The following is an 18,038-nucleotide window of genomic DNA, read 5'->3' on the forward strand; positions in this document are numbered from 1 at the left end:
AATCCAGACTGGAGTCTGCTGTCCAGACCAGAGCTGAAGGCTTCAGGACTGTTTGTCCCTGGCTTTCCGCTGCCCTCTAGAGGCCACTGGCAGTGAGCTACCCTTAAGAAATGGCCCAGACCCTCGGTACCATGCAATGTACGAATCCATAGACAGCCACGGACTCCTTCAGATGATGAAGACAAGATCAGAAGAATGCCGTCCTCTAAAACAGAGCCTATTCAAAACAAATGCAAGTAGCCACCTGAAAAATGGGAGATAGTGGGAGTGTGTAATGGAAGATCCTAGATTTGAGAGCTGAGACCAGGGAATAAGACTCAGAAGGCTGTGTGACTTTAAGGCAAGTCACCCAACTTACACGAGCTCAGTTTCCCCAGATGAGGCCAATCCCTGCCCTACCAGACTCACGATGTTATAGTAACAATCAAATAAAACAATGGATATTTAGTTCTTTGTAAAGTATAAACTGAGGCCAATTGAGTTTGAGCTAAGAGATATTTGTAAGTGTTGAGATTAGGGTGTTGCTGAATCATTATCAGAAATTGCATACTGTGTTAAGACTTGGTATGTTTTAACTCATTTGATTCTCTCAATAACCTTAAAAGTGGTTACTATTATCATCCCCATTTTGTAGATGAGGAAACTGAGGTACAAAGAAACTTAAGTATGAATAAGTACTAGGCATGTAATATGCAACATGATAAATTTAACTATGCTGTATGTTATACATGAAAGTTAAGGGAGTGAATCTTAAGAGTTATAAACAAAAAAAAGAGGCTAAGTACCTACCCAATGTCACTCAATTAGCAAATTATAGGGTTCAGGTTTGATGTTTGGCCTGCTTCATTCTAGAGGCTACACTCTTAACCTCTACCCTTGACTGTCTCTTTGGAATGTTCTATTCTGTGTCCAGAATGACCAGTCCTCTGATGTGTAATTTATTCTTCTAAGAGGACCTAATTATTAAGAGGGTGCATTCTGTGCAGAGTAAAGGCCCTGATTCTTGAATCCATCATAGCTTCTAATATAAAAGAGCATCTTTTATTCTGGTCTTGGTTAATGTAAGTTTTTGCCCTTGGGTGAGCTGAGAGAATTTAATTCCTGTGTCTGCAAAGCTGGAAAGAAGACCTGGGCCCTGTGGTGAGCTGCTTCCACTTCCCCCAGAGCACAGCCCTTTTCTCCCCACTCTGCCCGGGGGGCCACCTCTCCTGGCTGCCACATAACCTGCCTGGATCATGGCGCATGTTTGGGCTGATATATTTGACCATTCATAGTTCTAGGCATAGGTGGAATCACTTACAAAGCAAGGTGAAAACCATGACATAAGAGCTAGCACTAGAAACTACCAGAGAGGAAACAGCCTTTGCACAGGAAAATACTGTGATATGTCACACGGGGTTGAAAGAGGTAAGCAATGGCAGGTGCCCAAGGCAGCAAAGGAGAATTGCCTCGCAGCTTTACCCATGACCAGGAGGGAGGAAAATGGAATGGGAAGACAGAAGCCAGGGAGAGGATTTTATCAGAGTGGGTGGCTGCCTGTAATTCTATCAGAAGTGGCCTGTGTTGTGACAGGTGAGCCCTCCTGCACGTCCATCTCCCCATCCCCCACCCTCCACAGTAAAATCCACTGCACTCATGAGTGCTTTGTGTGGCTCTGGGATTTGGTAGAAATCACGGAAGGGGACAGTTGGTGTCCAGGCTCACACATATAGAAGAGAAACTCCCAGAATCCACAGCATTTATGGTCCCCACAGTTTCAAAATTCCACAGTGCACTAAATGAGGGCTCAGGATAATTTTATCTCCATCTCAAAGAGGCCAGGAGGTCCTAGCTGGCATCTGGGTTGTATTTACTGTCACCATTATCTCTAAGAACTCTGCGAGCTGTCACTCATGTGGGCAGGAGTGGATCAGAGGCCTGGTAGAGACAAGAGGAGGAGGTGAGGCTGGTGATGTGGCAGGAACAGGAGACCAGGAAGCAGGGTGAGAAGCTTGGGGGTGGTGAAGCTCCCAGTCTGACCTCCTTAAGAATCCTGATTCGTCTAGAGTCTTCCCACCCACATCTAATTCCACTTGTCTTTCCTTTGTCATTCAAAGGAATCAAGAATGCGAAATGCCTGCTCTTTTTTTGGGGGGAGTGGTCAGATAAATGTGACAGAGGAGTGTTTGCCTGCTTTGTTGTCTCATGAGTTTTTCCTTAGGCTTTCCAGACAGAGCTTGGGGGCGTGGTGAGGGAACAAACTACACACTCGGGCACCATACCAGCAAACAGCCGTCCTGAATCAGAATCCTCCGTGACCTTCAGAAAAATCTGTCAAGAAGAAAAAAAGAGAGAATTTGGTTTAGGCATTCCCACTCTCACAAAAATCTAACCCAAGCTCAATTCTGTTGAGTACTGCTTCAAAAGAGGAAGAAAATACATTATGGTGCTTTCCCTAAGAACATAGTCTTCTGTAAATACAAAAGTGTATGCATGTGGTGACCACAATACTGTAAAACATGTGCACATATGGACAGAGGAAGTCAGCCAAAAATGAAGATAGCTGCTACCCTTGGGTAAGGAATTAGGACTTTTTGCCTTTACAAAGTTTCCCTTCTAGATGTTTGTGTTAGACTTTGACAAAGAACTGCCTCTCTTGGTACCTGACAGAAACCACCTGGAATCTCTGCCTTACCTCTTCCAGGGGAGTGTCAGAAATTCCAAAACTGCTGAGCCCCAGGTCAGCCAGGGTCTCCTCCAGCTCTCTGAAAAGGCTGGCGTATGCTCTCTGCTTGAATTTCTTATTTGGAAGAAGGAAGATAACTTCTTGACCAATGCATTCCACCAGCTTTGCCTCTGGAACATGGTGGTGAACCATATCCATCAGCTCAGTCACATCCCCTAAGACAAGAAAAAAGGTTGGCATCAACTCCATTTTCCAGAATCTGGAAGACTGTGAGCTTGCACAGGTCCCCTGCTTTCTTCTGCCTCCCGTTTGAGGAAGGGGCATCTCCTTTCTCAGTAGTGACACTTGAGGAGGAATAACACTCTGTCATGTCTGTTTGTAGCTTAGTTGGCCTTGGTGACAGGCACTAAGAGGGAGATGGAGATGGAAGCCCACCTCCCCAAACAGCTGTGCAACCTTGGGGAGCTCATGTAACATTCCTGTGCCAGTTTTCTCCTTTGTTCAATCAAATGTTCTGTTCTTTACAAGCTATGTAACATTAGGCAGGTCATACCCTTGTTTCTTCATCTGCGTAAAGGGGGAAATAATGGCACCCACTTGATTGTTATTTGTGAGGCTTGCATGGGTTAATACACGCAAAACGCTGAGAATGGTGTGCCTGGCCCACAGATGAGGGTTAGCTGTTACTGTTATCATGAGCATCATCTCAAGTAAGAAAGCTCTTGTCATCAACGTTGCTCATTCATAACCACAGCAAGCCTGAGTCAAATCCTCATTTTTCTGGTCTGGCTCAAGGTGTCAGGGACTCGCCCAAGATGCACACTGGGACCTGGTGACCAAGCTGGGTGAGAACTCCCCTTCCTAATTCACACACCCAGGCCTGGTCTAGCTTTTTGGAGGCCTGCGCCATTTCCCTTGGGATTGTATCCACCTCCTCAAACAAACAAACAAACAAACAAACCAAAAAACCCTCAATCCCCAGCTCACAGGAAATGCAGAAGGGGTTTGAGAAGCTGTGGAGATGGACCAGGGGATGGAGTGCAGGAAGCATAGCATGGGGTGTGGGGGAGTGTCCAGTATCAAGTATTTATCTGATACGCTCATACCATCAAAATTGAATTTTATGCACAAGCGTGTGTTACTTTAAAATTAAATCTAATTAAAATATTTAAAGCATGTATTTTAAAGAGACCGTTTCCTAGCACACTGTCTTGAGAGGCGGGTCAAAGGGGAAGGGATTCTGGGGACTCCAAGCCCAGGTCTGGTGTGTTTCTGCAAGCAATCCTCTCAGAGTCAGGATCACCCAATGAGTTCTTTTCTTTCTTTGTTTTAGAAATGACTCATGTGGAGGGATTTCATAGCTTTCAGCCCAAATCCTTCTGCCTAGCTGGACTAGAAGGCTTGTTTTATGTCAAAGATGCAAATTAGACTCAATTGTCTTCAGCACCGTGATGACTTCATGCAAGGGCAGGAGGGCTCCTTGTGGGAGGAAGCAGCTCTGCCCTAACAGCTCTCCAGGGGTCACGTTCATTGTTCTCTTAGGAAGGAAATCCAACCTGAAGCTGCTGGATTCCCAAGAATTGTGTCTTAGATGTGTGTGTCAGCCTTTCCAGAAGCAGTCCTCCAGGGCAGCAGGGCTTTCAGCGTCTGGCAGGGAGGTTTGCAAGTGTGTGTGGTGTGTGGGTGTGTGAGTGAAAAGCCTTCCAAGGAGCTAATAGGGATTGCAACGATCTTCCTTCTCTTATTTGGGGCACAGCTACTTACTGTGCTTCCCACCATTCACAGCATCCCTCTTCTAGTCAAAGAAAATAAGCCTTTATTTAGAAATAAAGTAACATTTAAAAAATTCACCCCAGCCAGCAGGCTCTGTTTCCAACTTGACTTTGGTGCACAACAGTAATTAAATGTATTCACTTAAAAAAATTATTCAGAAAGCAGGGAGGGGTCCACAGAAAGGCAAACTGGAAAAAAAGACACAGAAATGTTCTAAAAAGATGTGTTCGTGTTCACCACAGGTTCTGTCAGTGCAAAGAGAGGCTGAGAGAGTAAATATGATGCAACTCTGGGCATTTTCCCTTAGCTTTCAAGCACAGTGCATAAATATCGTCTCCTTTTCTTGTGTCACCAGATTTTAGTTAGAAAAATATTTGTGCTAAGTAGGAAACTTTGTCTTTTCTTTGATAAGCAGATACTTTCCCCTTTCATTAACTTGGATCAGTACATAGGTTTAATTTTGCTCTTACTTAGGAATATGGGGAGTGTGGTATTTTAATTGTAAAGACACCCCTGGGCAAAGGATGAGAGGCAGGCATTCATTGAGACTGGAAAGAGCTGTTGACAAGAACTCTGGGGCCAGGACGTCAGGTGCTGCACGGGGAGTGCTTCTATAGTGAGAGCCTCTCTTCGGCATCTTCCTGGAGGTGGAGGTGCCCCTGACCAGGTTTAACATACCCTAAATCCAAGTGAGAATCACTGGAAAATGGGGACACTGAGAGGAAAGCTGGGAGTGTAACGGGGTTGTGTGATATTCCACAGAGTTGGCGTCTACACCATGCAACCTGACTCTGGAAAAGTGCTCTATGAGGGCTGTGCATCACCCTGGCTCCACCACAGGGCTCCAGCTGGCACCTTTAGAAGCCCTTCTCTCCGGATGCTGAGGAATGTGGCTTGGAGCCAGGCAGGAGGACCCCAGGAATGGAGGCTTACTATGGGCAAGGGCAAGGACTGAACAAAGACTGGATTCCTTATTAAAGGGAGAGGGCCCACGGGCCCATGAATTTAACATTCCTTTGGGAACGGAGGAGGAGAAAAAGCTCAAAGAAGAAGATGAGCAATTCATGACCGTGGGCTTGAGGAGCACCCAGAGTGTCCTCTTTGCTCCCATTGAAATGCATGACAGCTGGACACACCCAACAATACCCAGAGATGATCGCCAGACAAGAACCGAGGCATGGCCTGCCTCAGTCCTTACCGTCCAAGACTTGTTCTGGAGTTATCTCATCGACGCAGACTGGACACCTGATGGAGAAACCCTTAGATGCACAGCTGCAGGTCCCCTACAACAGATGGATGTCAGTCATTTCTATAGCATCTCCCTGATGCCAACTGCTGTCACCACCATGCTTTATTTGTTTCTCACGCCAAGTGTGGTCAACACATTTTTCTTCACAGTTTTAATCTGTCACTTCATCTGAACATTTTGAGGGTGTGGCTGTTTGATTTTGTTCTAGAGATGGTGTGAGACAGGCACAGAGAGAACCTCAAAGGATCCCTTTAGCTTGTCATTACTTATGTGACAGCTGTAGGTTGGCCTGTGCAAGACACTCTGCTCCTCCCCCCCCCCCCCCCCCCCCCCGCCCTGCCACCCCTCCAGGGATGCACGCTGGGCCATAAGCCTACCCAAGACTGGAAAACCGAGAAGCAGTCAGACATTTAAACGACAGGGGCTGGAGGCATAAATAATGCTACAATAAAATAAGCATGACAAGACAACTTGAATGTGAGCAGTGCCTTTCTCAAGGAGCCCAGAACACATTTATAATACTTTATCTCATTTATCTTCATCACATCCCCGAGAAGCAGACTGGCAATTATCCGTTTCATTTTCTATGTGGAAAAAAACGCAACAATGAGGAATTAAGGAATTTGCCTAGGAGGACACAGTTTGTGCAGCTCACAGCCCAGACTTGAACCTGGGACTCCTGACATGTTGAGGCGGTCTCTGCTGGTTGGTATGTTTTCACTTCACAGTTTTCAGGTTATAGTTACCAGGGAAGCTTTTTCCTAGCTTTCATTTACCAGTGAAATTTGGGTTTAATTAGGAAACGTAAATGTTGGAATGAAAAAAGGAAGCTTAAACAACCACTGTCCTTTAAATGGTGTAACCTTGCAGAATAAGTCACTCCCTTCTATGTTGCACCAAACCACATGCGTAGTTTAGGATTCTGGCCTATAATAATCTCAGGTCATTTAAAACCAGTTGTTTTATTTGGGGTAAAGTAAAGCGTCTCTGTAGGAGAGTTCAGAATCTCCTTTTATCAAAATCTACAAATGGTTCCAGAAACAAAGAGGTGAATTCTGCTGGTTAGAGCCTGATTTGGGTAGAAGTGTCTGGAATGACAGCTCCGTGCTGCACTTTCCTTCTCACCCAGGACAGGCTCTTTCCCTGGACAGTCACATACCTCGCAGCCTCTTCCTTTGCTCTGGATGGTCTTCATCTTGCGCACCAAGGTTAAGTAGAAGCCTGTACCAAAGCAGTTCTTCAGGAAGAGGGGGGTGCCGGAGCAGTAGAGCCGTCCCTGGGATATGATGGCAATGCGGTCCCCTAGGATGTCGGCCTCGTCCATGTGGTGAGTGGACATGATGATGGTTCTGCCTGCAAGGGCAGGGGTCCGGGGACTCACCAGGCAGGCCTGGGCCGGGTGTGGATGGGACAGGCTGTACAGTAACTTTCACATTACATGAGTTGCAAAACTGGGAGTTAATAAATAAAAACAAGTATTCTACAATAAAGTCTAGAATTTAGAATAAAAAACAAAATAGCTTACATTTTATAGCATCCTGCATATTGTAAAGCACTGTTTCATAGAGTATTTTTTCATTAGACATAGGACCTGATGCAAGTAAATCACCATATATGGGATATATTTATTATTGTCAGTCAGCATCTATTGAGTTCTATATGTGTATTCTCTGGATCATTAAGCACTGCATTTATAAAGTCTGTAAAGATCTCTCTCTCTGTCTCTCTTGGGACTTCTCTGGTGGTGTAGTGGTTAAGAATCCTCCTGCCAATGCAGGGGACTTGGGTTTGATCCCTGGTCCAGGAAGATCCCACATGCCGCAGAGCAGCTAAGCCCGTGCGCCATAACTACTGAGCCTGCGTTCTAGAGCCCGTGAGCCACAACTACTGAGCCTGTGTGCCACAATTACCGAAGCCCGTGCACCTCGAGCCTGTGCTCCACAGCAAGAGAAGCCACCGCAATGAGAAGCCAGCACACCTCAATAAAGAGTAGCCCCTGCTCGCCTCAACTAAGGAAAGCCCACATGCAGCAATGAAGACCCAACACAGCCAAGAAATAAATAAAATAAATAAATAAATAAATAAATTTATATAAGAAAAAAAAATCTCTCTCTCTCTCTCACACACACACACACATACACACACACACACTCTTTTATACTAGCTGGAGGTGACTTTAAAAGAAAATGGTGAAGTAAGTCAGAAAGAGAAAAACAAATACCATATGCTAATGCATATATATGGAATCTAGAAAAATGGTGCTGATGAACCTAGTGGCAGGGCAGGAATAAAGACACAGATGTAGAGAATGGACTTGAGGACACGGAGTCGGGGAATGGGAGGCTTGGATATAGTGAGAGAGTAGCATTGACATATGTACACTACTAAATGTAAAATAGCTAGTGGGAAGCTGCTGCATAGCACAGGAAGATAAGCTTTGTGTTTTGTGACGACAGGGGTGGGATGGGGAAGGTGGGAGGGAGGCTCAAGAGGGAGGGGATATGGGGATATACGTATACATATAGCTGATTCACTTTGGTGTACAGCGGAAGCTAACACAACATTGTAAAGCAATTATACTCCAATAAAAATGTATTAAAAAAAAAGAAAGAAAATGGTAATAAGGATTCCAGGAAGGCACATCAACTGCAGGACTGAACCACACCATCACTTTTATGGGCACTCAGCTCTGCTTGCTGTCTCTTCTGGATCTGTACCTCTGGTTTCAGGTGCCATGAGAGAGGACAGAATATCCTATTTTGAGATATTTCCATCCACACAGTCTTCTGTAGCAGTGAATACAGGCTCATCGCCCTGACATCTGGTTTTTATAGGTGACTCAGGTCCCCTTAGTCAAAGGGGAATTTCACCTAGAGCTGCTCCCATTGTTCCAGACAGAAGGGCTGCAGGTCGAGAAAACTTTCTAGAGCATTTTGGGAAGTAGGTTGCTTCATCAGTAACTCCCTGCTTATATTTGTGTAAAAAAATCTCAGGAGGCTTCACCTAGAACTTAGACTCTGCCAAGCCCGTGATAAAGCCCCATCTGAGTGTAGCTGTGGGTGTTACTACACTGAGTTGCAAAAACTCCAGGTGCAAGAGAGTAGAGAGCACATATAAAACCTCAGTGAGAGCACAGGTGATGTGTAGTGGCCATTACCTGAGCGATACTTTAGGAGCAGGTCCCAGATTGAGCGCCTCGAGTAGGGGTCCACCCCAGAGGTGGGCTCATCCAGAACCACCACCTTGGTATCTCCCACGAAGGCAATGGCAACTGACAGCTTCCTCTGCATGCCACCTAGAGGTACAAGGCAGAAGGCTCACGGGAGCGGTGGGTGACGGGAAGAGAAGGGCCCAGGGCTGACTGCATATGGAAGGTACCTTAGATCCAGCAGCAGCTTGATGCTGCCTCCTTAGATATTCACACAGTGTTCAAAACCCTAGTGGGTTTTGAACAGGCCTCATAATACAGAAAAGTAAATCCCTGCTTCCTAGGGTCAGACCATTTGAAGACTGTTCTCACCTTTTAGTTCAAACACATAAACATCAGAGCAAATACAGCCCAGGTTGCTGCAAGATAATGTTCCATGTGGGGGATAATCCAGAGGTGGGTTGCTCTTAGATGCTCAGAATAACTTTACAGAATGTTCCAAACCTTAGGAGCCCTCTGGCTGTAAGCCTAAGAATGTACACACATCCACACACATGCACACATGCACGTGCACCAGGCCCTGTGCACTGGGAAGCCATGGATTTGCCACCTGAGGCCCCATCTTTTTCTAACACCAAGCACCTGACAGATCCTGAGCTTCTTCGTTCCTCTTGTGGTGGAGGCCTGTGTCCTCCAGCATGGCTTCCATCTCCAGCTGGGCCTCCTCCCAGGACCTTCCTTTCAGCTGCGCGTAGAACAGGATGTGTTCAGCCACTGTGAGGCTATGGGAGCAGGGGCAATGAGAAAGGCAATGCACTCAGCAATTCCCTTCTAGCAATTTACCTTATAGAAGTAAGCAAAGATGAGCACAGAGATTTAGCAATCACGATGTTCACTGTGCTGCTGTTTACAACAGGAAAATGAGACAAAATACCGACCCTGCCAAAATATCTGACACCTTAAATAGCACATTATACAATACAATTTTTAATGCATACATTAAAAATTATTTTATAGAAGAATATGTAGTAGCATGAAAAGATGTTCATGATATCTTAGGTTTAAAAAAGCAATCACATTAAATAAAATAGCAGGTTACAAAATGGTATGCAGTTTTATTCTCCTTTATAATTTTAAAGTATATATGTATATCTATACATGCATAAGAAAAAGGTTTGAAAAGTTATAAATCAAGATAACAGTGGTTTTCTGTGGGTGGTGAAATTATTTATTTTTTGTTTTAATCTATATTTCCTTCCTTCCTGTCTTCCCTCCTTCCTTTCTTCAATGACTGTATATACCTTTTAGATAAGAAATAAAAGTTTGGGAAAAAAGCAACCGAAAAGCTTCCTCAAAAGTCAGTTTTTAAAGCCTGGCTGAAGGGGAAAAAAGGAGCGATGGTCTCCTCTCTGGTCCCTGAGAGGGACCAGGCTTCTGGGCAAGTACTGATGAAGGAACCCCAGGACCCGCTACCCCGACAGAAAGAAGGCAGCACCACTCTTCTGAGCAGGAAGACCTCAGCTCTGAGCGCCAGAGGCACAGTCACATGTTCTGAGGGACTTTCTTATTGCAAGCAGGACAAAGGACCCTGAATGTGGGGGAAGCCAAAGAAGAGTATCTCCTCCTGCTCCCAGGGCTGGCACCCCTGAGCTGCACTTTAGTGAACATGTTATTGGAGGGCAAGGTGAGGTTAGGGCACGGGGAGAGTCTCCGTTCCTGTTCTACTTACTGGTGGAACAGGATGTTGTGCTGTGGACACATGCCAAGGCTCTGTCGGATAGCATCCAGGCTGGTTTCAATGTCCTTTCCCCCAATGAGCACAGTCCCGGATGTTGGTGGCAAGAGACCCGTCATAATGGACCTGCCAAACACACGAGTCAGTGGCAGAAAGGCTAGCCTTTAGGAATACCTTGGGACCGTAGCCTCCACCCCAGGATAGGTGATTCTGCCTCTCAATTAAACCCCAGCCATCATTAGCTGCAGCAGAAACCCGTATGGGGCTTTGCACCAGCGTGTACATCCAGGTCCCTAGGAGGATGAGCACATCTGCCTTCCTTCCGCTTCACTTATTTCCTAGTGCTCGCAGGTCGGCACTGATGGGCCTCTGGGAGTCCCAGCTGTAGAATGCTCACTTGCAGCTGGAGACCCCTCCCCAACTCAGCCATCACAGCTCCAGGCGCTGTAGGGGCTCAGTTAAAGGTATCCCGCCCGTGGGTCCATGTTTTGCCTGATGTCACCATTACAAAGGGCAGGGTCTTGGTATGAAGCCCAAGCATTCAACACGTGTTTGTTGATTAATTGATTGAACCCAGGCCTGGGAATTCTCACATAATAATTTTGGATCTAAAATAATAAAAATCCCAATAGCAAAGTTGATTTATTTTTGTAAAATGAGAAATGATGACTCTAGCCTCCTGGGGTTTTTGGTGAGGATTAATACAGTTAATACTTGTAAAGCACTTTGAACACTGCCAGCATAAAGGAAGACTCAAAAATATTATACTACTTTTACTAAACATTGTGTTCCAGCCCACAGGGGACACTGTATTTGACATTCATGAAGTCATGTGCAGGCCTTTGGGGTCCTGACGAGGGCCTGGGGTTCTCTGACCTTATTAGTTAACAAGGAGAGAAATCAGATGGATTAATGCTGCCCCTCCCAGCTCTGTCCCTGAGCCAGATACAATCCCAGGCTCCCCGAACTTGCCTGTTGATCAACCACTAGAGGGAAACAGAACCAAATATAATGGCACCAGCCCCACATTCCATTCACACTGAACCACCCTCAGAGAACATTCCAACACAGGGTGTACACAGCTGTTCCTTCCTGGGGCTCTGTAAGAAGCAGAAGGACTTGAGGACTGCGTTCACATGGGTTCCCTGCCCCTTGAGAGGGCCGCCCCTGCTGCTCCTTGGGAAACCGTAGCTGGCTGTGTTCTCCTTCGCAGCAGATGGCGCTCAGGTCCCTTAGGAAAGTGAGGGGAGCTTCCTGAGCTGAGACGTCCATGCAGAGCCTTCATCTTCCCTGAACTTGGTTTTCAGTTGCCAGACAGTTACCCCACAGTCCCTTTTAACTTTCTTCACCCTTTTAACTTTCTCCAGAACTACCACCAACCCTCAGAGGTAGGAAAAGGAATGCTCTTGGAAAGTAAGTAGATGGTAGCGGCCATGACTTTATCACCACCATCATGGTGATACAGCTGGGGAGTCTGGGGGTAGGGAGGCCGGCACGTAGCATCAAAGACAAGAGACAGCAGTGGGAGGACCTGGCCCTTGTCCCCATGGAGTAATTACAATGTGGCGACCTTGGGAAAGTCACCTCAGCTCTCTGGATGTCCACTTCCTTGGCACAAAAGGGGCAATAAACTTACTACTCCACTTCCTTCTCCAACTTTATGATCTAATAAAACGATATATGTGAGTAAGCTTTGAAAACTGCGGTGTGCTTTACACCTTCCTGAGACACAAATATAAAGCACATTCTTGTCACAGAAGTTCAGTGGGAAAGAACAGACTGAAGCTAATAGAGGAAGGAGAGAGACAGAAAATGACCGAAGACTCACAAGGTTGTGGTTTTCCCTGCTCCGTTGTGACCGAGGAACGCAGTGATCTGGTTTTCGTAGAAGGTGATGTTAAGACGGTCCACGGCTGGCCTGCCATGGGGCTCGAAAAGCTTTACCAGATTCTTCACACATACCCCAGGAACCAAGCCTGGGAGTTCACGTTCAAAGAAGCAGTCTTGTTGGAAAAAAATGAACATGATGTAATGATGCCTTAATGTACACATTTCCCAAGGTTCTTTCTTCAGACTATTGTCTTCTGCCCCCATGGCTTTAGCTATGACCTTTGTAAGGATGACCACAGAATCATAATGGTAATGATAGTGTCTACCATTTACTGAGAGGTTACTCTGTGCCAGGCATTGTTTCAAGTGCTTCATATGGATTTCCTCATTTCACCCTTACTACAGCCCTAGGGGAATAGATATTACTGTGCCCATTTCCACAGATGAGGAAACCTAAGACACAGAGACATCAGAATCCAATCAAGGTCACATGGCTTGTGAGTGGCAGAGCTGGGATTTGAACCCAGAGTGCACTCACTGCCTGTATGGAGAGTTAGCCCTAAGCTCAGCCTTCAGTCCTAGGCCCTCATCTCTGACAGTCTGCTGGGCATTTCCTCGTGGATTTCTTGTAATAGCTCAGGGTCCTTATTTTCTTCCCCAAACAACATTTTCCTTCAGATGGTCCTATGTCCATTTTTGGAGCTGCCATTCTCCTAGTCACCTTGGCTCACATCTTTTGAGTCAACTCAGACTAAAGCTGACTTTTTCTTCCCAAACTCCAGAGTTTCTCCAATTAGGGTAGGACAGTCCACTCTTCCTCACCACTATCTCTCAAACTCTGTCCCTCTACTTTTTGATTCCCACACCCCCATACAGTGTGAGGTCCACTTGGCATCCACTTTTCCTTGGCTTTCAGTCTCTCCCTGCTTTAGTTAACTCTATAGTGTTACTTAATTTGTCATCTTAATATTGTAGTTCTGAGTACTTACTCCCCTGCAAAAAAAAAAAACAACAACCCAATGCTTCTTCTCTCTGTGCCTCCTGGCCTCGCCTACAACTGAGGTGGGACCAGCCCCAACCCCCTAATTTTGGTCTTGGAATTCCACTCTGGGAGGAGGGTCTTCCCACAGGTTCTGCTGACTGGAAGCCATAGGAACCACAGGTCTCTGACCTCAGCTTTGTGAAATGGCACCCGGGGTGGACCAGAGACATGGAGGCTGGACCCTCTCATGCAACATCAGGCAAAGTCCAGAGGCCACGCTGCCTCTCTAAATCCAGGGTGAGGACAGCAAGAGCATTTTAACATTCACAGAAAAATTCTAGAGAAATTAATATGCTTAAAGACTAGACAACACGGGGGGAAATACAGAACTGGTTCAAAAGGGAAGGTAAGAGAGGCAAAGGCCAGGGGAACAGTTGCAAATGTAGTCCACGAGTTGAGGAATTATTAGGTAACTTCCACAGTCAGGAAAGGCTTTTGATGGCTTGAATGAATGGACTTCTAGATTTGTAAGCCACGAATGAAGTGTAGTCAGCTCCTCTAGATTCCTTCCCCCTGTGCACAGGAGCATTTATTTTTGTCTTTCCTTATAGCTCATATCCGCTTTGAGTCCCAGTGACCCAAGTTATTGTTCTAGCTAAATCCTCGGAAGTCAGCACATTTGTGCAATTCACTTGGGGTTTGCCTAACAAGGGCACAAACACACCACATACTTGGGATTTGCTTTCTCCAGGAAATATGCGTTAATGTCTGGCTGGACCATTCATTCTGCACGTGTGCAGCTGGATCCTTGAGAAGCTATCAGGTTTAACCCTTGTCAACAGAGACAGTCAGTCTCCTGGGTTCCATTTCACCCCCATCATGAGGTATTTTGCTCTGGCTCTTTGCAGTGTTCTGAGCCTTTTCCTTGCCTCTGTTCTGTATTCTTTATTGAGGTTTTTACCATTTATTCCTTCCGGGTGTTCCGGGTCCTCCATTTCCTCTGTTATGGGTTCTGTCTTTTCCCAGGCCCTTTCTTCTCTGGTTGAACACCCTGCACCAACCAAAAGCACTGTTACTCTCCTGGTGAGAGCTGAGAATCAGGAAAGGCAGGAAAGGAGGGGACTGAAGGGGGAAGAGTTTCCTACCATAGCTGGAAAACACAGCTCCCTCAGAAGGCCAAGTTGGCATTCCCAGGACCAGCCCCGAGGAGGGCTCTGCCAACCTGTGACCTGCGGGGCTGTGAAGTTCCAATAGTGGCTGGAAGGGCCTCTCAGTTGGCCAATTTGGCAACCTTTGTTGAGTCCAGAGGGAGTTTTGTAACAGGAGTTTCACTCATCCTCTTAACGTGCCAGGAGGAGCCCACAATGTCAGACATTGTGATTAAAATAAATAAATAAATAAAACCAGGATGAACTTTGAAATGGGTTAATTTTCTTTAGCTCACTGACAGTATTTTTCACTCCAGTCCAAAAAATGTCAAAGTCATGGTGAACCTTGAGTAAAAGTCCTTTCAAGCTGATACGATGGGCAGGCAAACTGAGACATAGCTTATCTGAGAAATCTACTTTTATGGGCTTTCAAGTATTTTGAAATTAATACCAGAGTTGAGCCTGGTTGATGTACAGGCTTGCACAAATTGTGACTTGTGGTGTAAACACACACACACACATTCTCACACTCACACATACACCTACACCCCCACCCCCCACAGAGGAAACTTTTGTAAACTTGGTATTTGGTTTAAAAGGACATTAGGACATTCTGAAAATGGAAGAGAAGCAGAAAAGCAAGCTAGCTAGAGAAGAAAGCAGAGGCAGGAGGAAACCATTGTCGCCAAGCATCTAAAGGCCCTGGCCTCAAGTGCACATACATGAGCAGGGTGAATTTTTTAATGCTGCAGCCGACCAGGGCCTCTCTCTGTCCACACCACTGCCTGTAGATTTGCAGGCTGTGTGGTGGACTGGCAAGTAATGGGCCTGGTAGTCAGGGACCCACCCCCTCTGGTACTTCTGTTTTCTGAAGGACTTTTAAATCTATTGCCCACAATTCCTTTGATCACTTTACTGGCTATCATACCGCACTAATGTGTAGTAATAAAATAGCAGGGGGAAATAGTCTTCTAGTCACGGCAGTGAGTTCCTTGCCAGGAAATGCATGTCTCAGTTCCAGTGACCAATAGGAACTGGGTAAGGCACTGGATATCTCTTTGGCTCTATGTCTTCATCTGTGAAAGGAAGGGTTTACGTGGAAAAACTCACCTCTTTTCTAATTTTAGAGAAATTTAGGAATCTATTTCAGTCTAGCCTGTGAGACAGGTGAAAAATATTTGGCTTCTGTTAGCAAAAATATATGTGACTCATTGTTGAAGGACCGCATTTGTCTTAAGATTTTTTTTTTCTAGAGGTAGCATGTCTGCTGAGATTATAGAAGGGCAAAAATGCCCACAAGTCCTGATATTCATTGAAATTAGAAACATTCCAGAAACAGACTTCTGTGTTCAAAATTCCCATTTATGATGGTTATAACTTTATTATAGAGGAAATTTAAAGGTTTACAGATAGACAAGAAAGACAGACAAGCCAACATGATGGGAAAAAACCCAAAACCAAGCTGTTGAAGTGCTGTTTGTTTGAACTATTAAAAAAAGGCACCCCCCCCACCCCGCCCCAGGCCCCTGCTGCCGCCTCCGAAACCCCCCCCCCCCACCCCGCCCAACCTTTTAAAGGTCCTTGGCTAATCCCCTAGAGAAACCAAACATCTATCTTAGTGCTTAAAGGGTAAATCCTGGCCCAGGCCCAATAGTGCTAAGTAAAGAGCAGGTAGGTAGGGAACAGACAGATTGGAAAGCATTTCCTAGCTCCAGGGGAGTCCCCAGCTCTCAGCTCTGGAATTTCTCTGCCTCTTCATCCCTCACAAGAGTCTGTGGTTTCCCCCACTTCTAGAACTCTCTCTTGGCCTCCTGTCCTGTTCAGGAGGAAACGTAAATTTTATCTATGGTGCATTCTGGGCAATGTCCCTTTAAGCCTCTTTCCCAACCACAAGAAAGACAGATATTAAGAGAATTTGGGAGTATTTGCCTTGAAGATTACAGTTCTACCCCAGCCTCCCAATCGGCCCTTACTTTGGGAAAATAAATTCATTTATATTTCAAAGAGTGGAGAGGAATAAAAAAGCAAATGAGGGGAGGCAGCAGAAGATGAATGTAAAGATTCCTCTATGATTCTCTGGATATGTTTGCTTTCAACTGAGAGGCTGGAAAACTTATTTGCACCCTGAAGTGGTCTGGCCTTCTTTTAATAGTGCACTTTAATCCACTGGGCACAACGAGGACGCAAGGGTTTATCAATGCTCAGCCGTCACTCTGGCCCAGTGATCCACATGATGTGGGCTCCCAGAGGCTGTGATACTGCACCAAGGAGCAAAGCCCCCAGCAGATAACTAACTAATCAGGAAGGTCACACTTCATGTAAGAGCCACCTCTACAACGCACACATATCCCATGCAGAGCCAGAGGAGCTAATTTCAAATATTTGTTTTTCTTTTTTTAATTAAAAAATATTAAAACAACTCACCTTCACCACCTAGCCAATAAGACTCTTGTAGAAGGAAGTACCAAGGAAGTGGGGTTCCATAGTCCCCTAAAAATAGATAGGCAAATAAAGAGAAAAAGCCTAAGTGGTTCCACCTTACCACAGTTCTATCAGATCTAGAATTTATCTACCTGAACCTCAGATTGTAACTATAGTTATTTATAGTTCATAAGCATTACATGGCTATCCACATGCTTCCACCAAGACTACTTCTTCTGATATGTTTTAATTTAAAAGGTCATGTTTTGGGGGTGAAACTAGCAACACTAAGACGGATTACCTTGGCTGACATTAGTTTTCCAAGAAAACATTTAATTAAAGAATTTAAGCATTCCCATTTCAACAGGCACCAGATAATAATAATAGTGACGAGCACTAACATTTGTTGAATGTTCTTCCTGTCAGACATCACTCTAGGAGCTTCCTATGCGCTAAATAATCTAATCCTCATAACAACACAAAGGGATAGGTAGTATTACTATTCCTGTGAATAGGGAAATTAAGGCACACTGAGTTTGACGCATCTGCCCAAGGTCACAGCTAATTTAATAGAGGTGCAAGAATTCCAACATAGGTAGTCTGGTTCTAATACCACTGATCTTACCCACACCATCCTACTGGATCTACCTGGGTTTCAAGGAAAAAACTCCCAAATTCCTAGTCCAGTTCTCTTAGCAGGCTTTGCTGCCTATAAATGTTGATTTTGTGAGAACACTATCTTTGCTTATTTAATAGTTACCCTGTGTTTCATGGCTAATGCTAGACTGTAAGCTCCTTGAGGGCAGGCTTGTGTCAGTCTTTCCCACTCCTTTTATTCTCAGAACCCGTGCTGCTGAGCCTAACACATTAGTCCTGCTTAGTGGTTGAACGTATGAAAGCTTTATCTTGGCTAAAATAAAACTCTTGAAAATGCACAAATTTAATTTTCAATCTAATTAATTTTCACTTATTGTACCTCTCTCTAGTGGCCCAGTGAGAGAAAAAAAAATGGAGGCTGAGAAAGGTCAAGTGTATTTTTCAAATTCACCAATATGGGTTGAGTTGTGTCCCTTGGCCCCCTCCTCCC

The 18,038-nt window shown here is 45.3% G+C and overlaps 1 protein-coding gene across 1 annotated transcript in view; it reads right to left on the reverse strand.

Annotated features, from left to right (window-relative positions):
* Positions 1 to 18,038, reverse strand: part of ABCA4 (ATP binding cassette subfamily A member 4) — a 127,987-nt gene that overhangs the window by 43,164 nt on the left and 66,785 nt on the right. The window contains exons 17-26 of the mRNA XM_057717913.1: positions 16,955 to 17,020; positions 14,344 to 14,433; positions 12,399 to 12,573; positions 10,565 to 10,696; positions 9,478 to 9,617; positions 8,845 to 8,982; positions 6,847 to 7,040; positions 5,637 to 5,721; positions 2,675 to 2,880; positions 2,262 to 2,310 (exon numbers count right to left, since the gene is read on the reverse strand). Of these exons, the coding sequence (XP_057573896.1) occupies positions 2,262 to 2,310; positions 2,675 to 2,880; positions 5,637 to 5,721; positions 6,847 to 7,040; positions 8,845 to 8,982; positions 9,478 to 9,617; positions 10,565 to 10,696; positions 12,399 to 12,573; positions 14,344 to 14,433; positions 16,955 to 17,020 (1,275 nt within the window). The remainder of the gene's footprint in view (positions 1 to 2,261; positions 2,311 to 2,674; positions 2,881 to 5,636; positions 5,722 to 6,846; positions 7,041 to 8,844; positions 8,983 to 9,477; positions 9,618 to 10,564; positions 10,697 to 12,398; positions 12,574 to 14,343; positions 14,434 to 16,954; positions 17,021 to 18,038) is intronic.

Source organism: Hippopotamus amphibius, chromosome 1, assembly GCF_030028045.1.
Source record: "Hippopotamus amphibius kiboko isolate mHipAmp2 chromosome 1, mHipAmp2.hap2, whole genome shotgun sequence".
NCBI classification, from domain to species: Eukaryota; Metazoa; Chordata; class Mammalia; order Artiodactyla; family Hippopotamidae; genus Hippopotamus; species Hippopotamus amphibius.